Raw genomic sequence first — 20,167 nt, 5'->3', positions numbered from 1 at the left:
AGAGAGCCTTCCATCCACAGATCTCAAGATGCTTTGCCAATAGTTGCTAAAGCACCATTCCATTTGGGCACACAGAAACACTGAGGCATGGAGCAGTTACGAGAAATTTCCAGAGTCATGTGGAACACCATCTGAGCTCTGAAAATAGACGTCATGTGAATCTAAACATTAGCCGCCTGATTCGGCGGGTTGGTTTTCTGACACCACTCTCTCGCCTCCCAAGTCTCTGATAATTTCACAGAGGGTGGTAAACTCTCAAATGGATTAAAAAAAGATTGTTTTTGTTTAGAAAAGAAATACAGGACAGTGGATTTTTCAAGGGAGGTGTCTATCTGTTTGTTTAAAAGGATGTGGCCAAATTAAGCAAACAGCAACTTCTTCCAATGCTACCTCCTCTTGATTCTAGGATGAAGCTCAAATTCCAAAACAATGGGCTCAACTCTCCAAGTCATGCTGTCCAAACACGGCTTCCCTTCAGATTTCCGTTATGGTGGAAGCTCTCTGTGAAAATGCATATCTTGGACTGAACACCTAGGAAACCAATTTCCTCAATGTAAAAACACAAGTGAGGCCTCGGTCTGACTGTCGAGAGCATCAGAGCCTGACGACCAGGCTCCTTCTAAGGGAATCCCACGGTTCTCTGTGTCCCTGGGGTAAATTATAAAGTCTCTGAGAGCTTCAGTTCCATAGTGTGTGAAATACGTAAAATTCCAAAGCGAGTAAGCTGGTGCCTGAGGGTTCTCTGAGCCCCTTGGAAAGCATCATTACCTTAAAATGTTGAGCTTAATGTATTTCTGCCCTTCATCATGGGGTAATTCTGAGAACCCTTGGACCTAAGCCTTACCTAACCTCTGTCCTTGCCCTTCCATCCTCAATTGGACAACAGGATATATTTAGTACCATGCAGACTCTCTATTTTATACCAGATTTCTTCTGAATCCATAAGAACAGCCCAGGAACATGTAACTAGTTATGCCAACAAGGGGGATGCCTGTGTTTAGCCAAGAAGGGAAACCTGAAGACTAAAGGCTTCCACTTAGATGTAGAAGGCAGTGGCCTCCTGGGGGCCTGTCCGCCTGTCCTGACACCAGCCATTGTACCGACCCTCAGGAACAGCCTGTCCCTGTAGGGCACATTCTGGAATCAGCATCTCAGAGGTGGGCAGGGCCTTACCCAGGACCTCGTGCCTTTGAAATCTTCCCATTTCCCTCCACGCATCTCTTGGTATTTGCATCCATAATTATTTGCATATATGATTACTGACACATTCATGAACTTCATCTATTGTATTTACGACACTATCTCTACATCTGGGGTATCATTAATACAGCTGGTGAAATCAAAAGCAGTAGTTTCTGCCTGTGGTTTCTGAAGAAATGTATGTAAAGCAATTTGTATAATCTAAGCGAGCACATGGGCTGGAAATGGGTTCCGTCAGGGGAATGAGCTCTCCGCCTTGTGGTTAGGCCATAAATATGGATAAGGAGGGTTCGCCCTGTATAAAAATCATAGGTTCCATATTTGTGGCATGTGGAATTGGATCCGAATTTGGGGATGCACAGCCCATGTGGCCTGTATAACTGGGCTGCATTTTTCTAGGAGATTTCCATACACTGGCAACAGTGAACTTGCCTTTCTCATTAGTACCTGTTGAATGGAAAGAGACTCAGAGGAGGCTGAAAAAGCCTTTGCTAATCTTCATCACGTCCTGGCAGCAAGATGGAAGTCATTCCCCTAGAGGCCCAGGGTCTTGCCTCAGCCCAGCCTGGGTCCAAATTGTAAATAACATTTTGCAAGAAAATAGCGTAGTCATCCCCTCCCACCTTAAGCACTCACTAATCCTGTTTTTCTCCGATTTCCCCAATTCCCTGGTTCTTGGTACATTGCACCGGTGTTGACAGTGACTGGGGAATCGAAATCAAGTTCCCACATTTCTTGCCCAAACATCACATTCCCCTCTTGGCACCCCCTGGGCTGGGACGGCGTTTTAAAGTCTTCCCTCCGCACCGCAGAGAGGGACAAGCGGCTGCCTCCATCCCGGCTTTGCTTTTCTCATCAGACCTGCTGTCTGGGTTTCACTTCAAGCCCACCACTTAGCACCGGTCAGCTTGGCACGGCGCCCACCGTGCAGTGGCTACAAAGAGAAGCTCGGTGGTGGCGTCCGGCGTGGACAAAGCCTCTCCCGCACCACCCAACTCCCCTCCTCCCCCCGCCTCCCCCTCACGACAACAAATCAAACTGCGGCAGACTTGACAAATCTATTTGGCACGGTTCACTCAACTATCTGAACCTGAACAGTGCAGAGCACCGTTGGTGCACCGTGAGCACTGCGGAATCTGCACATTAAATACAGACATGGGGGGTGGGGGTGGGGGTTGGGGGCGGTGCTAATGAAAATGAAGAGATCACCCCTTGGGGGGCTGAACCGAGCTCCCCCTTGCCTGCCACACCTCCCGTGGGTTGAGGGAGCTTGTGGGGCTCAATGTCTAATTGTCAGGCCCTCCACTTTCCTGCCTCCTTCTAGAAATTCAGAGAATGAATTTCTAGTGGGGACAGAAAGGGCTTTTCCTCTGTCCCAGCTCCCACTATTTGGACAGGATTGATTCAATAAAACAAAAACAAAAACAAAAAAAACAAGTTACCCCTTGGCTGCTGGGGAAAGAAATTTAGCCAAGGATAGGAAGAGGAGAGAGAGAGAGAAAGAGAATTTATTCAATATGAAATGTTGAGAAGAATAACTGTGGAAGGAGACCATAAAGCTAAATTCAATTCTCAGGAATATCTTCCCTGCAGCACAAATACCCAGGATAAAGCCAGGGAGGACAGCATTCTATCAAAATGTGCAGTGCTAAGGTATTTCCAAGAGCAGATTTCCTACAAATGGTGTTTTAAATAGCATCCTGGTCCATCTGTGTGCTTTTAAAATCAGCTTATGCTACAGTACCCCCCTGGCCAAGGCTGCTGAGTCACTGAGCCTGGAGAGGGAGCCCATGGGGTGAAACTCTTTCTTCTCCCCCAGGACCCACCCCAACCCTGACTGGCCCGGCTGAGCATCCAGGCTCGAGGAGTCTCTTTATTGAACAGGGTGGCTAGAGAGAGAAAGCACAAGTGGGAAAGGAGTGGGGCACACGAGGACTCGACCCACACTGCCCCCGGCACCCTCGGCCGATTTGGGCTTCCCATTTCCAACTGGTATTTGGCACGTCTTCCTGAAACACGGTCAGTGAGAAACCGGACCTGGCCCAACACATCCAGTTTGGAAAGTCTTCCAACTGCTAAGCACCTCACTCTCTTTATCTGTGAAATGGGGAAATTTTTCTCTTTGACACTTGGTCATATCTAGAAGCCAGGATTTTCAGACAAATGGTGCCATGTTAATAGGGTGATTTCAATTTTTTAAAAAAAGATCTACCCTTTAAAAACTCACATTTCCCTGAGTGAGACAATGCTAACATTATAATTCAAGATGTTCTGGGTCCAAGGTCTCCAGCTGTATCAGCAAGGGTAACATGCCTTGGGGCCATGATGGGATCTGAGACACTCCCTTTGGAAATGGTCTGTGGCACCTCCAGGCTTGGCCACACAAACCCCTTTTGATAATTCACAACACCACTGACCAGAGCCCTGGTGGAAAACCGTGACACCAAAAAGGAGAGACCCTTTTCCTCCCTCCCTAATACCTTTCCCAGAAGGATGAGAACCCAATGATGTCATTCTCCTTCTAGACCTGAGAGTCAGCCCTCCACAAACACAGTCTGCAGGGATCATTGTGGCCTGTGGCCCCAGCACAGGCCTCCCTGCCCAGATGAGACTGTCCGCTGTTTAGGCCGCCCATATGCTGGTGTGCCGCCCATATGCTGGTGTACCGTCCAACCAGCACATCACCTGTGCCACCTGCAGGCCCATTTGCCACCAGAATGCCATGTGTCTTGAGAAAGCTGAGAGCCAGACATTCAGCCAAATGTACAACAAAACCCCCACATCACCCACATGGACCGTACCTCTGGGAGCTGCAGACACTGAAGGCACCAGCTGAGAGAATTCAATGCCTCACTGCCAGGCCTGATTGCCAGTTCAGATCCCATCTCCCTGACAAACTGAATTTCTCCTCATTATTTATTGTCTTCTTTCTTCTCTGGGATAGTGTGATTCCCTCTCAGGATTTGTGCCCTTTCATTTCCAGACCTCACTAGCTCCTGAACTGCCATTTCATGTGGTTTTGTGATTGTTAACCCAGCATGTGGAAGGGACTCAGGCCATAAATGCTCAATGAATCCTGAATGGGGAGACACAAACTGGGAAAGCATTTTCTCCTTCATTTGCAGTCAGAGAACACACTGCAAGCGCTCTCTCACTGCTGTGCAAGATGCAACAGCAGCCAGGCTGTCAAGAAATGGTGTTTTCCGATCACTTTAGCCTAAGAAAAAATATTTTCAGGGCAAGCGTCTCCCTTGCCTCCATCAATTATTTGAGTCTCACTAAACAAGGCTCCTCCCTGCTGTGGAGTCGAGTTGGAGCTCCTTTTGTCCCACCCCTTGTGCACCGGTTCAGCATGCCTTTGAGGTGGGAAAATGGATTTACCTTGTGGTTTTTGCCATGCCGGTACATCATCCAGTCTTCGCCATTGGTGCTGACCTCCAGCTTGTAGGATTTGACATAGTAGCCATTCTGGGTTTCCCTGGAAATTGCACCCTGTGTTGCAATGGCTGTAAGCATGGTTAGAAAGCGTAGGTCCACCTGGGGAAGAGAGGCGGGTTAAGTAAGTGGACCATCACACCCAACACAGGGCAGCATCTTGTTTTTTCTTCAAAGGCGACAATAGTAATCCTTAGCTTACTGTGTCTGATTCACTCAGCTGTATTTGTAATTAGTATCAGTTTGCGATTCTACTGGACAATTAAACTCAACTTATTTGACACTATGTCGGATGCCTTGAAAATGTGATTTGAGTCTTTTTTTCTTTCTCTTTCTTTTTTTTTTTTTTTTTGTTTAAATCTGAATGGACAGTATTAAATTTATTTTAGAGTAATCATTGACCATCTAGAACTATGAGCCCTTCTTACTAAGCTATGGCTGGACTTGGGTGGTGAAAGCCGATGCTGTTTTAAAGGAACAACGGCTAAATCCAATCCACTCCACTCCACTCCAATCCAGTTCAATTCAATCCAATTCACTTATGATACCCTCGTTGCAAAAGCCACAGCGCATGGCTTCCTCCTCCTCCCCTCGGCCCCTCACTCCATTGTGCCTTTAGTTGCTCAGGTCACTAAAGGGTCAAAGGGCATGCAGAGTCTGCCTGAGCAATTAGGCATATGCACCAACATTTTGAGGCACATCCCCTTCCACAATGCCAAACCCATTTGGAAACTGTTGGATGACATTACTTTAATGGACACAATATTCCTTAATGGCAATTTTTGTATGGTCAAAATTTTGCCAGAGCACACTGGTAAAATTCAATTCTGCAAGTACTTATTGGTCACTTAAAACATGCCCAGAATTATTAAGCATTCAAAAGAAGTCCAAAATATGTGCATGAGAAACAGGTGAATAGCAATAAGAGAAAGTATATGATTAAGGGCCGAAAACAATGAGTATAATTAATGGAATGCCTCAGAAAGTTCTGGACTCCTAATTATAAAGGAGAACTTTCTGGAAGCTTTGCAAGATGAGCATTTCAGAGAGGCAGAGAAGAGAAGTAGTGCCAAGTAGCCTTCAAGTTGTGCTGCTAGGGTTTCTGTGGGTTCACTAGTGTTTCTAAGTTATCTTTTCCCTTTTCCTGTTGTCTTCCCTGTAAATTCCTTCTTAAAGCAGAGGTCACCATGTCACTTGCCAATGGGTCATAAGGCTGTCTGTCATGTGTCATAAAAACAGTAGTTGCTGTAGTCTGGAACTAGCAGCTTGCTTTTCCCGTTCACTTCTTCCCAGAGGATGAGAACTGGACCTGTCTGCAGTACAACAGAAGCTCATTCAGCATGAGCTGCAAGTCTCACTCAGAAGAAAAGAAAACAATAGTCTGAAAAGATACTGCAGAGCATCTGGGCAACTTGAGTTTCATTCCTGGTAGTGACATTTTCCCATGTGTTATTCTGATAGTTATGTGCAAAAGAGCTTCCTGGCAGGGTTCTCTCCAAATAGCAAAGATCAAGAGAAGTTACCACGCTCAGCTAACACCTCAATAGGCCTGCCCTAATTATACAAAATGCCTCCAAGTCTCTGATGCTACCCTATGCCAGGAATGGAGAAGATCTGGAATGGTTTATAGACTATTCCTTGGATATCTATAGCAATAGGGCAAACAACATCTCCTGGCCAGACAATTTCTCCAAGGCCTGGTAATCTCCATGAGGGCAGGGACAGTGTCCATCTTACTCATTATTTTATCCTGGTGCTGAGCATACTGTCTAATGCAGTATATCTGTGCTGGAACACATATTTTTTTGGAGGAATAAAAGAAGGCATGGCATTCTCAAGTATGCTGTGTTTCTTTTATTTGTGCCTTTCTTCCACATTAGCTGAGGAACTCTATCCCCGCACCTACCCCCAGCAATACACACATACTCTGGTAGGCAAATAAGCACCTGGAGATACTCCTTGTTGGAATCCAAATTGGGGGTCCAGCCATTGTCATCACCATGCAGCCGGCTTTGCTGTGGGGTCCACCTCCCATCCGAGTAGGTAGATGAGGCACTGATCTGTTCATTAGCAATCCGGCCAGACTCCATCCCCAGAGGAACATTGCACTGAAAGTCTGGAGAATGGAGACGGTCAAAGGCAGAGTCAGGCCTCTCAGCCTCAAATACCCGGAACCCACAAGATGCTGCTTCTTTCCAGGCACAAGTCCTTGCAGGCATTCCCTTATCTTTAACACCTGATTATACACACACAGTTTAAAAACAACCACACAAAGTCAGAGAGCTTGACAATCCTTCTGTGTCTGAAAGAAACTAAACCAGACCTAAAAGAAATCAGGCTGATGATAAATGAGACTCATAATGCAAATTAAAAATACTATCTAAAGCACAGGTACCGTGACTGCTGCAGGCTACAGGTGCTCACAGACGTCAGATGCACCATTACTGCAGTACAGGTAAGCAGGAGATAAACTCGTGGCAATCTGGGTGGGCAAATACATCGTGGGAAGCCTGCCTTATTAATAAACACCCAGGAGGCACTTCTGCTTTTTTCTTTCTTTCATTCAACTGTCTCATGAGTTCTGGCACAGAACACAGACATTAAAAACCTAAATACCATTTGGTAATAGATGGTGGTGATGGTAGAACACCATTGTGAATGTAATTAACATCACTGAATTATACATTTGAATGTGGTTAAATTGGAAATTTGGGGTTGAATATATGTTACTAGGATAAAAATTTAAAAAAAAACATAGGACTATACAACAGAAACAGTGAACTCTAATGTAAACTGTCAACTAGTTAATACAATTAATATAATAATACTCTTTTATCACTTATAACAAAGGTACCACACTAATGCAAAGTTAATAATAGGGGAAACTGTGTGTGAGGGGGAGAATATGGGAACTCGGTATTTCTGCATGATTTCTTCTGTAAACCTACAACTTCTCTAATAGTTATATATATATATATATATATATATATATAAAGGCTAAATACCTGTCTTTTGGAGACCTCTCTATGGGCACATGCATGTCAGTCTATATACCTCTGCACCTCCTGTCTGCACAAATAGACCCGGAAGTCAATTACTTTGGCCTTGTGTCATCAGTTAAATTGCTGTCCTTCCCATGGATACCATGGACACTGATCAGTGTTTGTGTGTGCATGTGTCTGATAAGGACCAGCAATCTTTTTCAGGTATCAGAGCTATTCTTTAGCTCAGTGACTGCACTGGCCATTTACAGAACCTGGTGCAATTTGCAATGCTGCTGCTTTGTCACTCAATCTTCACGAGGTCTTTGATAGAAAAACAAAAGCAAAACCCAGGACAAAACCCAGCAACTTTCCTGCAGGTCCGGCTGCTGTGTCTATAGTTCTGCATGTGGTGAACTGTCTGCATACTCGGCAGCATTTCCACAGCTCTAAACATCCTTAAAGTGGTTCTTTGGTCCTAAAAGTTGTCATGTGGGATTTTTTGATGGAAATGGGGGCACATTTGAAGCACATGTCTTAAGAGGACCTGATTTGAAGATGGAGTTCAGGGTCAGAGTCTGATAGCCTAGACAGCAAGTTCCATAAAAGCTGGAGTGAGAGCTACATTTTTCAATGCTTTGCACAGAGCCTGGTATATAGCAGAAGCCCCCAAAACTATATTTATTGGAAGTATGAAATGAAAGTGCAAGGAGGTATACCAGTCTGGCCAGGGAAATTTTATCCTTTACCCAGGGCCAGAGGTGTTTCATGTCCAAAAAAAGAAAAAGAAAAAGAAAATATATATATATATTCACACACATATACACATATACAGAGGGAGGTGTTTAAATTGCTCCATTTTGTGGCAATGGCCCCTGAGGCTTGAAAAAGGGGAAAGCTGGCCCTGGACTGAAAAAATTTTAGCACAGAGAGGATACCATACAGCTCATCCTACTTACTCTCCCTTTCATTCATACATGAGAAAACTGAGGCTTGAGACGGTCTTGTGATTTACCCTGGAAATAACTAATTCTCTTTTTTTTCATGATTCAAGGATTTATCATACATGCAAAATATACTGCTAATTGCACTAGCAAAAGACGCTCCACAATTCTGCAAGTGTCAACTTAAAAATTTTTGTTCTAGAGGTTGAAAGGTTCAACATTGTAGGGAATAACTAATTTTCTGTACACTTTTTTTTTAAAAGAAATGAGCACCACACCCAAATCATGTTCTTTTCTCATTACCCCTCTTCCCCTCACATCCTCACCACCCTGATGAAAGGACAGGACAGAGCTTCCCAACCAGCCAACTCACTCTCCAGCGGCTCTTGATGAACCAGGTAGTAACGTGCAGAGAAACCGTCTTTGGCCACCGCCATGTCTGTGTGAAAGGTCAGGGAAAGGATCCCCGTCGAGGAACGGAGTTCGGAGGGTGTTTTGGTCCCACAGTATTTGCCAATTAGGGGGCCAACTGGACACACAGGAGGAAGAGAAATCAGTGGAATTAGAAAGGTGACACTCCATATTCAATACATTCTCCCCTTCCACCACTGCATGTCATTCAATACAGCATCCCTTTGTCCACCTTGATATAAAAAGAGCAACCAAAGATATGTTATAAGAACAATCTCCAAGATTTTCCCCTACCATTAAAAGTACTTTACTGACATGGTCTCATTCTGTTCTCACAACCCCAGGAGTTGGACAGGAAAGGTATTGTTTTAATGCCTCTTCTACAGAAGGAATTGAGGCTCGGAGAGGTCACGGGACTTTCCCTTGTTCATATAGCTAGAAAATAGCAGAGATGGGACTCAAATCCAGGTTTTTATGACTAAATCTTATGCTTTCCCCAGGAAATAAAAGTGCTCTTCTTGCTTAGCCATCAAGTCTCCCTTATAATGGAAAACACTTAGAATGGCTACAAAAATGAAAGATTGATTTCTGTGCTGATACTGACTACACTCAAGGCTTATATTGGTCTCCACTTAAGAAGTACAGGTTCCTCTTGGCCTTGGATGAGGCACCTCTTCCACATCTATGGCTATACTCATTTAAAAATAAAATAGGGTAATAATGACAATAACAGCTAACAAACAGATAAGACACAGATAGGCTAAGTAATTCGCCCAAAGCTGCACAGCTGTAAATATCAGAGCTGGGATTCAAATCTAGTCAATCAGGCTTTAGAGTCCTTCTGTTAAGGCACTGGAGTTGATCCCGGAGTCCCTTTCTATGGAAATCCTGCCAACTTTCTATGGAAATCCTGCCAATGAGCTTGGGGCTCATTCATGTCATGACTATATTAAAACGAGCTGCTCTGTAGTGGTCAGAAAAGAATATCATCTATAGACTTTCTCATTCTCATCCATATATCTACCCAGTTCTTCCTATCACCTTCCAAAGAAAATCTCCAAGAAAGGAGATTGCCTCTCTCTAGCTTCTCTCAAATCATCTTTGGTTAAGAAGAAGGAGAAGTCATCATGGGTCATATAAGAACCCTAAAGAGCTTTAAGTCTTTGTTTGTCTTCTTTAGCGTTCTTAGAGCAATTAACTGGCAAGGGCAAACGACTGAGAAGTGTCTCTGGGACAGCGACATCACTCACCATGTGGAATGCCATCCCAGATGTCAAGCCAATCATATTTGCAGTCTCCCTCTCCCACCTGCAAAGGGTCATGCTCCAGGTCAAAGGTCAGAAACTGCAGGATGATCTCCATCTTGGGTTTGGCCAGGATGGTAAAGGTGCAGTCCAAGTTGTGGGGGTACTTCTCGGGAAACCCAGGGGATTCAATGGTCCCGTTGGGACTTGTGAAGTTTTTCGAACAGTCTTCAGAGCCTGTATGCAAAAGAGAACTGTAGCACTGACAAAGGAGAAGATGTCTTTCTTTGCTGCCGTTGTTGCATGGGTTATTTAAATGTTTGGGCCCAAATCTCCCTACTCATGAAGTTTTTGTTTCCACTGGAGTGGCATTTAAAGCAACATACTCTTCACAACCACATTTCTAGCCCTCAAGCCAGTCCCTATATAGGATGGAAATGGGGGAGGCACAGCTGGCTTGCTCTACATATTAGAGTAAGAAGAGCAATTGAGGAATTTGGAGTGTGTGTGTAGAGAGGGGTGTGTGTGTGTATGTGTGTGTGTGTGTGTGAGAGAGAGAGAGAGAGGGAGAAAGAGAGAGAGAGATTGAGTATGCTGAAAAGAGGAACAGAGTCTTCTTTCTCAATTACTCAGCTGCTTGCTCCAGAAATGTAAGTTATTTCAATCCTTAAGGAAGACTTGCTGATTGCCAGCAGGGAAAACAATGTTACCCCTTATTTATTGCTGACCTCAACACTGGCCCCTATTGTACCACAGCCAACTAAGTGCCCCCTTTTCCCTCCAAGATCCAAGGTGCCCCAGGGGAGGGGCAAAGGGGAGCTTGGGGCTCATTCATGTCATGACTATATTAAAACGAGCTGCTCTGTAGTGGTCAGACAATTAACAATCGACGTTTTTAGCCGGTGGATCACAGCAGGGCGTTTGGGAAGTGAAAGGCCGCTCCTGCAGCAAGTTTGGAAAAATGCAGCAGTGTATTGACATTCGGAAGGCTTCTGGTTCCTTTGTGGCAGGGAGGGCCCTGTTTCTCTCCTAAGCTCTTGTGCCTGCTTTCGCGGGACTCACGGAGGCGCCCTTATTAAATGCCGCGCATATTCGCATCCTGGTGCAGGCTTGGACGGCGGCGGGAGCTCGCAGGAGGGTTGCAGCCACCACATCCCCTCATGCCTCTTGCAGGAGTCATATGGAAGGGGTCCTCATTGTGCTTAAACGGGGTCACCCTTTGCCAAGGCAGATCCATGAGCCGGGGAATATCACAGCCTGGAGCAAGGACCCACCGGGAGCAAGACTGCCGCGAGTTAACAGGGTGAATGCAAACGCTGCGCAATTAGAACTGATTTCATTACGTTCAGATAAGAAAAAACAAAGGTAGCAGGTTTATGAGGAGAATAATATACACTTTAAACGTGAAGGAAAAAAAAAACACAGAAATACTCAATAAACCAGGTGTTTACTGGCAGGAAGTGTCCTCTGGGGATCGTGCTGAAATATAACAGTGTGATGTCAATATGCTGATCTTAGCCCGCAGCGATGTCTTTATCCCCGGCGCCTGTAGCAGCTTTCTGGAAAGCAGCAAATGTCTGACTTGCCAAAGGTGCCATGCAAATAACTGGGGGAGGGGGAGATGGCAACTTGAGCACAATACAGGAAATTCCAGTATCTCCTTCATAACCATCCATCACCTCCACCCTGCTACCCAGAGCTGCGTGTTGACAGGGTGGGGACCAGGGACACACGAAGAGTGAGAGCTAACCTTTTCATGGATTCTTTGGAGGTTCTCCGAGTGCCTCATCTCGGAGACTCTATATTCCATCATTCAGGGGCCTGGGGGTTGCAGGACAGGCCCGGAGGTGGGGGTGGGGGGGTGGCAACCAGGCTGGGGGGTGGGATGAGTTGGAGCAGCCTCTACCCCAGCTCTGTTTACTCTCAGGCCCCAGCATCTGTGGGCCTCCTCAATGGCCCGGGATGAGGCAATTCAGCAAAGCCAAGCCAGCTGGCAGGTCTTTAGGGGGCCGGGAGGAATTTTGAAAAGGTTAGAGTTTACGGCTGCTGTGCAGCCTTCTTGTGAGCCACTTAGTCAAGCCTCACACAAGACTGGGAGGAAATTAATTCTCGATTCACAACTTGCATGGAGAGATAGAACCGGCATCCTGACATTCCCTCCTAGAGTTTGCTCTATTATCATTCTCTTTGAAGGCAAGGGGTGGAGTCTTTATGATGAGTCTTTCTTTAGTCTCCCATCCCTCGGAGACAGGTGTTTCCACAATGGACATATAGTAAGTCCAAGAGAGTCAGAGAGAAAGTGAGATTCTAAGGTACCCACAGCTTCCAGGGTCCTGAGGTCCTGCATTCGACTGGAAAGAATTTATACCCTTAGTTACTTAAAAAAAAAAAAAAAAAAAAAAAAAAGTGTGCATCTTTGACATATGACAATAAATGGATATATTCTTTGCGTAATTGTGAATGAGATGGAAAAACGGTCTTATGAAGTTTGCTGCAGAAAAACCAAACCCGTCTATTAGAATTGTGCATGGGCAAAGTGTCAGAGGAAGCAGCTGAACATCGAATGCCAAGAAGAGATCTCAGAAAAGTGTGGCCATTCTTAGGACAAAAGTTGAGTCTTGCAGAAATCTACCTAATCCAAGATCCTTTTCTAAGGTGTGTTAAAAGCTTACAAAAACAAAAACAAAAACAAAACAAAACAAAAAAACCACACATACACGTACACACAAAACCAAAAAACAAAACAAGTCAACAAATACTCAAATACTCAACACTCAAGATAATGCTAAGATATCCTGTAGAAGCTAGGGGATTTCTGTTGCAATGAATGATTTCATACCAAAGGGCTCTGGTATAAAAAGTGCCCACCCCATGTTTTTTCACTGTGAATTTAAAAATAACTCTGCAAGTAGAAGAAGAATCTGCATGTATAAAGATATTAGAAATACAATGGATTTATCTAAAGCTGGGCTTGGCCTAACCACAAAAGGTTAACTCAGTTCCTCAATTCAGGGAGGGGGTTAGGGGACACTCCAGGATTTCTTCATCTGTGAATGACCTCAGAGATTTCAGTTTCAGAAATGTCACTGCTGGGGAAAAAGAAAACTTGATCACTGTTGAACTTTGGTTAAAGGAGCACCACAAGAGAAACACATTCCTCCACTGTTTGCGTTTCCAAAGTTATTTTTAAAGTTATTTAAAAATTTCTCTGTTCTGATGATTTGGTGATTTGAGGTCTTTTCAGCCTACAAGTGGGTTTGGTTTACCTTTTTATAAGTGGACAGTCTGGTAAAATGACATAGAATCTTTTACAAATCACTTCATTTACGGCAGACATGAAATGCCCATTCTAGCCACATGCCCCATCTTTACCCAAATTGTGAGTTTATATCTTTCAGCGTAAATCTGCAGGAGAACCTTACCAGGGCAATGGTGCCATCAAAGGCTTCCAGAACCCCATGTATGATTATTTGCATATCTGTGTTTACAGTTTTCCCTGTCTTTCTCTTTATGAATCTGACCATCAAACAGCTGTGTTTATTTGGATTTCTTCAGCATCTTTCATGTTCTGTGGATGATATAAACTCCAAACTCCACTAGTGGGGATATGGGTGCAAGACATGGCACCTTGAAGAACGTTCATCTTCCTAACCTCAGTTCTGAACTGTGCACCCTCACACATTGATGGCTTTCACGCAGGGTTGACTTTCATGGTGAAGGTTGGTATCTTCTGGCTGGGCATGGTGATGGGTGTGAGTGGCCCTGAGAAGAACACGGGTCTTACTTCCCTTCTCACATTCCCTAGAAGTGTGGTTGGTGCTGGTGAGCTGTCTGTCACCACAGCACTCGCTTTCTCCCCTCTCCAGGCAATCCCCATCCCTAAAGTAGGCTGCCCCATTTCTCCATGCCCGCACCAATGTCTCTGGCTGGCCAGTATTGTTTCTAGGTAGTATAGACTTGCTGCCTCATTTTAAAACCTACTTCAGCCTGTTCTCAAGACAGTGATGCTGAATTATGACAGCCTCTTAAGTATTTTATCCCTAAGATCCTCCCTTCAAATTTGCATCATGGATAGAGTTAACATTCGTTTTTTTTTTGTGGCTTTTTGAAGAATATGGCATCATCATTGATGGAGTACCAATAAGTTGGAGGCATGAAACCAGAGGTGAGCATTAATGGTCCCACTCACCCTTGCTCTGACGTCCTTTGGCTGGCTCCCGCAGAAAACCCTCTTGCAGCTGTTTTTCTTCCATGGTTAGCACAGTGGAGCTGAGTGACAGCTTTTGCACTAGGGACTTGGTACCCTGCTATCTAATGAACTTCCCAGATTCCCCTGCTCCCCACCTTGCCAAGCCACCCATTTGCTCCATCATTTTCATAACCACAGCATGTTAATTGTTCTTTTATATAGTATTTAGTTCATTCTGCCTCATGTTATAGTTTGCCACTCAATTTACATATATATATATATTCATCTAGCAACATCTACCGTGCATCTGTTATGTGCTGAGGGTTTACACATCCATCTCCCCTAGTAGAAAAGGGCAAATCCCCTGTGTGATTCTGTTCTCTCTTCTCTCTCCCCAGTGCTTCCCAGCAGAGGATGGGACAGTGCATTTCCGTCAGTGCTTGTGGCGCAGGAAGGGAAATGTGGATCGTCACTGGACACAGATTGTCAATCCCTGTGACCTCTCTGTACTCGGGAGCATGAGGACCCAGACTGCTCACTGCTGCGACCGGCGGACCTTCTGGGGACTTGTACACACCCTGCGGCAGCCGTGGCTCCCACTCCAGCTCCACACGGTTCCCTCTGTTTCCACCCTTTCATTTGATTGTAAGTTCTTGTTCTCAGGCAGACAAAGCCGACAAATATTTAGACAGAGTGGATATAAAAAGTGCTTTCAGCAGCTTCCACTTCCTTTCAAGAATTGTTTAGTGAAAAAGAAAATATATATGAATAGTTCCCCTCACACTGAACTCAACAGGCGCCGGTCTTGGGCCTCTCAATGACAGTTCTTTAACCGAGCTGTAAAACTTGGGCTGCTGGAGAGGGGACACACACTCATACGCAGAGTGTGAGCCTCTGGGTTGGGGAGAAGGGCCCTGGATGAGGGGATAGCTGGAGGATAAGTTTCACTTAGCAGCCAGATAATGAGCTCTGTGCGTATTAGGCGGAGAGAAAGACGTGCTACTTGGAATGCTTACGTGTAGGTGCTGAAGCAGCATCTTGTACCAGGGAGAGGAGTGAATAAAGTTTGCTGTATTCTGTCATGGAAATGAGTGCTGGCCCATATTCTCAGGGCCTGACCTAATCTAAAGAGGATCCAATGTAAATCAAGCAGTCAAAAGAAGTGCAACATTCTCTGCCTCATTTTCCTGCTATGCTTTTGACTGCTTTTTGGGGAGTCGGTTTCACTGGCATTAAGGAAATGGGGGTTCAATGGATATGGATGAGAAATATGGATCTCTGGGGGGAATTTCTAGGAGCCAGATATGAATTTTAAGTTTTGCCCTGAACTTGTTTGGGGGAGGAGGTTGTATTTGCTGATTTGAGTCTATTATGCCCCCTGTACCAGTTTGAATGTATTATGTCCCTCCAACGCCATTATCTTAGATTCAATCTTGTGTGGGCAGACATATTAGTGTTGATTAGATTGTAATTCTTTGAGAGTTTCCCTGCAGATGTGACCCAACCAACTGCAGGTGATAACTCTCATTAGATGATTTCTGTGGAGGTGTGGCCCTGCCCATTCAGTGTGGGCCTTGATTAGTTTACTAGAGCACTATATAAGCTCAGACAGAAGGAGCGAGCTGGCTACAGCCAAGACGGACACTTTGAAGAATGCACAGGAGCTGAGAGAGGAGCTGCAGCTTACAGAGGCATTTTGGAGATGGCCTTTGAAAGCAGTCTTTTGCTCCTGAGAAGTTAAGAGAGGACAAATGCCCCAAGAGCAACTGAGAGTGACATTTTGAAGAGGAGCTGCAGCCTAGAGAGGAACGTCCTGGGAGAAAGCCATTTTGAAACCAGAACTTCAGAGCAGACGCCAGTCACATGCCTTCCCAGCTATCAGAGGTTTTCCGGACGCCACTGGCCATCCTCCAGTGAAGGTACCTGATTATTGATGCATTAGCTTGGATACTTTATGTCCTTAAGACTGTAACTGTGTAACCAAATAAACCCCCTTTATAAAAACCAATCCATTTCTAGTGTTTTGCATTCCAACAGCATTAGCAAACCAGAACAGATTTTGGTACCAGAGAAGTGGGGTGCTGCGAGCTTGCAAATACCGAACATGCTGGAACGGCTTTTTAAATGGATAAGGGGAAGATTCTGGAAGAATTGTGAGGAGCTTGATAGAAAAGGCCTAAACTTCTTTGAAGAGATTGTTTGTGGAAACATGGACTCTAAAGATACTTTTAATGAGGACTTGAGCAAAAATGATGAATGTTGCTACGAACTGGAAGAAAGGTGATCCTTGTTTTAAAGTGGCAGAGTATTTGGCAAAATTGAGTCCTGGTGTCAGATGGAAGAAAGAATTTGAGAGCGACGAGCTGGGATACTTGGCTGATGAGATTTCAAAACCAAAAGTTGTGGATATAGCATAGCTTCTCCTTGCAGCTTATAGTAAAATGCAAGCGAAGAGAGATAAACTTAGAACTGAACACTTGGGTTCAAAGAAATCAGAAATGACGGTTTGGAAAATTCCAGGCTTCCAGAGGGTGGAACCCCAGAAGCTACAGCCCCACGTGAGGATTTAACCAAACATGGAACCTGACCACCATTCCAGTACAAGCCAAGATTGGAGAAGGAGTTAAGCAGAAAGGCTTTGTGGAAAGTCCTATTGTCTGATGGCTTTGACCCCTGTGTACTTCACACGAAGCCAACAGAATTTTTGTGAGATCTTTATAGATGGAGCTGCTGCCAGTCTGGACTGGAGGAGAAAGACAAGGAACAAATTGAAGGAAAAATTTCTTCAAAGATAGAGCCATGGAAGTTGAGGTCTAGAGTCAAGAGGTCTCAGACTGGGAGAGCGGAGCAGCCCACACACATGGAAAGGGTGAGTTTGCCCCGGAGGTCGAGGGTGGGCCTTCTGCCTCGATGTTCAGGAAGAGTGCTGCCACCTAAGGCCTCAGAGAAGGTGGAGCACATTCCCCGGGGATTGGGGAGAGCCTGGCCGCCACCCCACTGTTCTGAAGGAGTTGAGCGTGCACACTGGAGACGGAAGAGAATCCAGGTGCTGCCCCAATGTTTGAGGAGGGTGGGGCTGAGAAGGTGTCTCCCTGATGTGTGGATATGTTGGAGCACTTACCCCAGCATTTGGAGAGAAAAGGGCTGCCACAAAGGCCCTTAGTTAGGGTTAGACACCCGCTCTCTCAAGCCCCAAGGATAAAACATCTTCTGTAAATGACTCTCGGACTTTGAAATCTAATGGAGTTTGCCCTGAGGGTTTTAGGAACTGTTTTGGTCCTGCTAACCCTGTTTTCCTTTCAGTTTCTCCTTATGGCAATGGGAATGCTTATACTATGACTGTCCCTCCTTTGTATATTGGCAGTATATAACTTGTTCTAAATTTCACGGGTCCACATCTAGAGGGGAATTATGCCTTAGGACAGACCATGCCTGTAACTGATTCTGATGGGATCTTGTACTTACCTATTGTTACTGAAATGATTTAAGTTTCTGTGATATTGCGATGGGATGAATGTATTTGTATATGGAAAGATCATGTCATTTTGGGGTCCAGGGGGTGGAATGTGCCAGTTTGAATGTATTATGTTCCCCCAAACGCCATTATCTTAGATGCAATCTTGTGTGGGCAGACGTATTAGTGTTGATTAGATTGTAATTCTTTGAGTGTTTCCATGGAGATGTGACCCACCCAACTGTAGGTGATAACTCTGATTAGATAATTCCCATCTAGCTGTGGCCCTGCCTATTCAGCGTGGGCCTTGATTAGTTTACTAGAGCATTATATAAGTTCAGACAGAAGGAGTGAGCTGGCTACAAAGGAGATGGCCTTTGAAAGCAGTCTTTTGCTCCTGAGAAGCTAAGAAAGGACAAATGTCCCAAGAGCAACTGAGAGTGACATTTTGAAGAGGAGCTGCAGCCTAGAGAGGAACGTCCTGGGAAAAAGCCATTTTGAAACCAGAACCCCGGAGTAGACACCAGTCACGTGCCTTCCCAGCTAACAGAGGTTTTCTGGACACCATTGGCCATCCTCCAGTGAAGGTACCTGATTGTTGATGCGTTACCTTGGACACTTTATGTCCTTAAGACTGTAACCGTGTAAACAAATAAACCCCCTTTATAAAAGCCAATCCATTTCTGGTGTTTTGCATTCCAGCAGCATTAGCAAACTGGAACCCCCCCCCAAAAAAAAAGCCATGTTCTTTTAATCCAATCTTGTGGGTGCAGAGTTATTATGGGTGGGATCTTTTGATTAGATTATTTCCATGGAGGTGGAAATAAGACCTGCCCTTTCAAGGTGGGTCTTGAGTAGTTTACTGGAGTCCTTAAGAGAGCTCAGGGGCTGACACAGACCCAGACACTTGGAGATGCAGACAAAAAGATGTTTGGAGATGCTAAGCTAAGAGATGAAGCCCAGTTTGCCCCAGAGATGCTAAGAGAGGACCCCCAGACACTTAGAGAGAAATGCCCTGGAAGAACAAACAAGGATGCACAGGAGCTGAGAGAAAGAAGCTAAGAGAGACAGAAGCCCAGAGACATTTTGGGGAAAGCCATTTTCAAACCAGAACCTGGGTGCAAAGGAACAGCAGACACCAGTTACGTGCCTTTCCAGCTGACAGAGGTGTTCCAGATGCCATCGGCCTTTCTTCAATGAATGTATCCTCTTGTTGATGCCTTAGTTTGGACACTTTTATGGCCTTAGAACTGTAAATTTGTAACCTAATAAATCCCCTTTATAAAAGCCAATCCATTTCTGGTATTTAGCATAACAGCAGCTCTAGCAAACCGAAACAGGGATAGTCACAGTAATATCTTTAGAGGCTCTAAACTCTGGGAAGATTATGTCTCCAACCCCATGCAAGTCTAAATAAAAGCAATATGAACCATAAAGTAACTGTGGGAGTGTTTAACCAAATTTTGCTTTTCCCCATGAGGATTATGCTGATTTTTAAAAACATACAGAAATCAACTTCTTGCAAAAAGTATTTGTCTTATTTATTTGGTGCCCCCTACTCTGTTGGTGCCACAACCAATGCTTAGTCTGCCTTCCTGAGGAGCACCCAGAACTTACCCTGCAACTCGCCCTCGAGAGTTGGATGATAATCTATACTGGCTTTTCACCTCCTGACATCTTCAGATTCACATTGAATCTCTCTTAACCTCCATCACCTTGCTTGAACTTGATAAGTAATCCTTAGTATGTGTTAAGGCTCCTCTCCCCACCCTTCCCTTACATAATGCTCTAAAAGCAGTCCTAGATGGCCGCGTCCCATCTTCTTTAAAAATGTGCATCTCCTGGGTCTCTGCACTGACCTGTCTTGAAGATCTCATAGCGCAGGGAGAAGCCTGCCCCTTGCCGGGCATAGTCGGAGGTGAACTTGATGTAGAGCACGGAGCCAGAGGAGATGATGGTGGGTGGGGCGATGTTCCCACAGTGCTTTCCCAGGAGGTCTGCGGCTTCACTGTCCCCATCCCGAATCTCAATGAAGTCATACCTAGGTGAGGATGGCACAAAAGGGCACATATAAGAACAGATCACCCTAAGGAGATGAAAAGGACTATTCTCTCATTCCAGCTGATGTTCTCTCCATTTGTTTACAGACATTCAGGTGTTTCAGATTGATAAACAAAGGGCACTTCAAGTTCGTTGGTACAGATTGGCAAAACTAGATACAGGAAGTTGAATTGCTTTATTAAAATCTCAGGGTTAATGAACACATTTGTGGATGGCTGGAATTTCAGCCCTTCTCTCTTGCCCACATA

The 20,167-nt window shown here is 44.9% G+C and overlaps 1 protein-coding gene across 4 annotated transcripts in view; it reads right to left on the bottom strand.

Moving 5' to 3' along the window:
- The window catches only part of NRP2 (neuropilin 2), a 119,445-nt gene that overhangs the window by 64,965 nt on the left and 34,313 nt on the right, over positions 1–20,167 (bottom strand). For all 4 annotated transcript variants that reach the window (XM_037849786.1, XM_037849788.1, XM_037849789.1 and 1 more), the window contains exons 3-7: positions 19,718–19,899; positions 10,222–10,452; positions 8,934–9,089; positions 6,582–6,751; positions 4,582–4,737 (exon numbers count right to left, since the gene is read on the bottom strand). In XM_037849786.1, coding sequence (XP_037705714.1) covers positions 4,582–4,737; positions 6,582–6,751; positions 8,934–9,089; positions 10,222–10,452; positions 19,718–19,899 — 895 coding nt within the window. The remainder of the gene's footprint in view (positions 1–4,581; positions 4,738–6,581; positions 6,752–8,933; positions 9,090–10,221; positions 10,453–19,717; positions 19,900–20,167) is intronic.

Source organism: Choloepus didactylus, chromosome 9 (genome assembly GCF_015220235.1).
Source record: "Choloepus didactylus isolate mChoDid1 chromosome 9, mChoDid1.pri, whole genome shotgun sequence".
NCBI lineage: Eukaryota > Metazoa > Chordata > Mammalia > Pilosa > Megalonychidae > Choloepus > Choloepus didactylus.
This window is presented reverse-complemented; position numbering and strand designations above follow the sequence as displayed.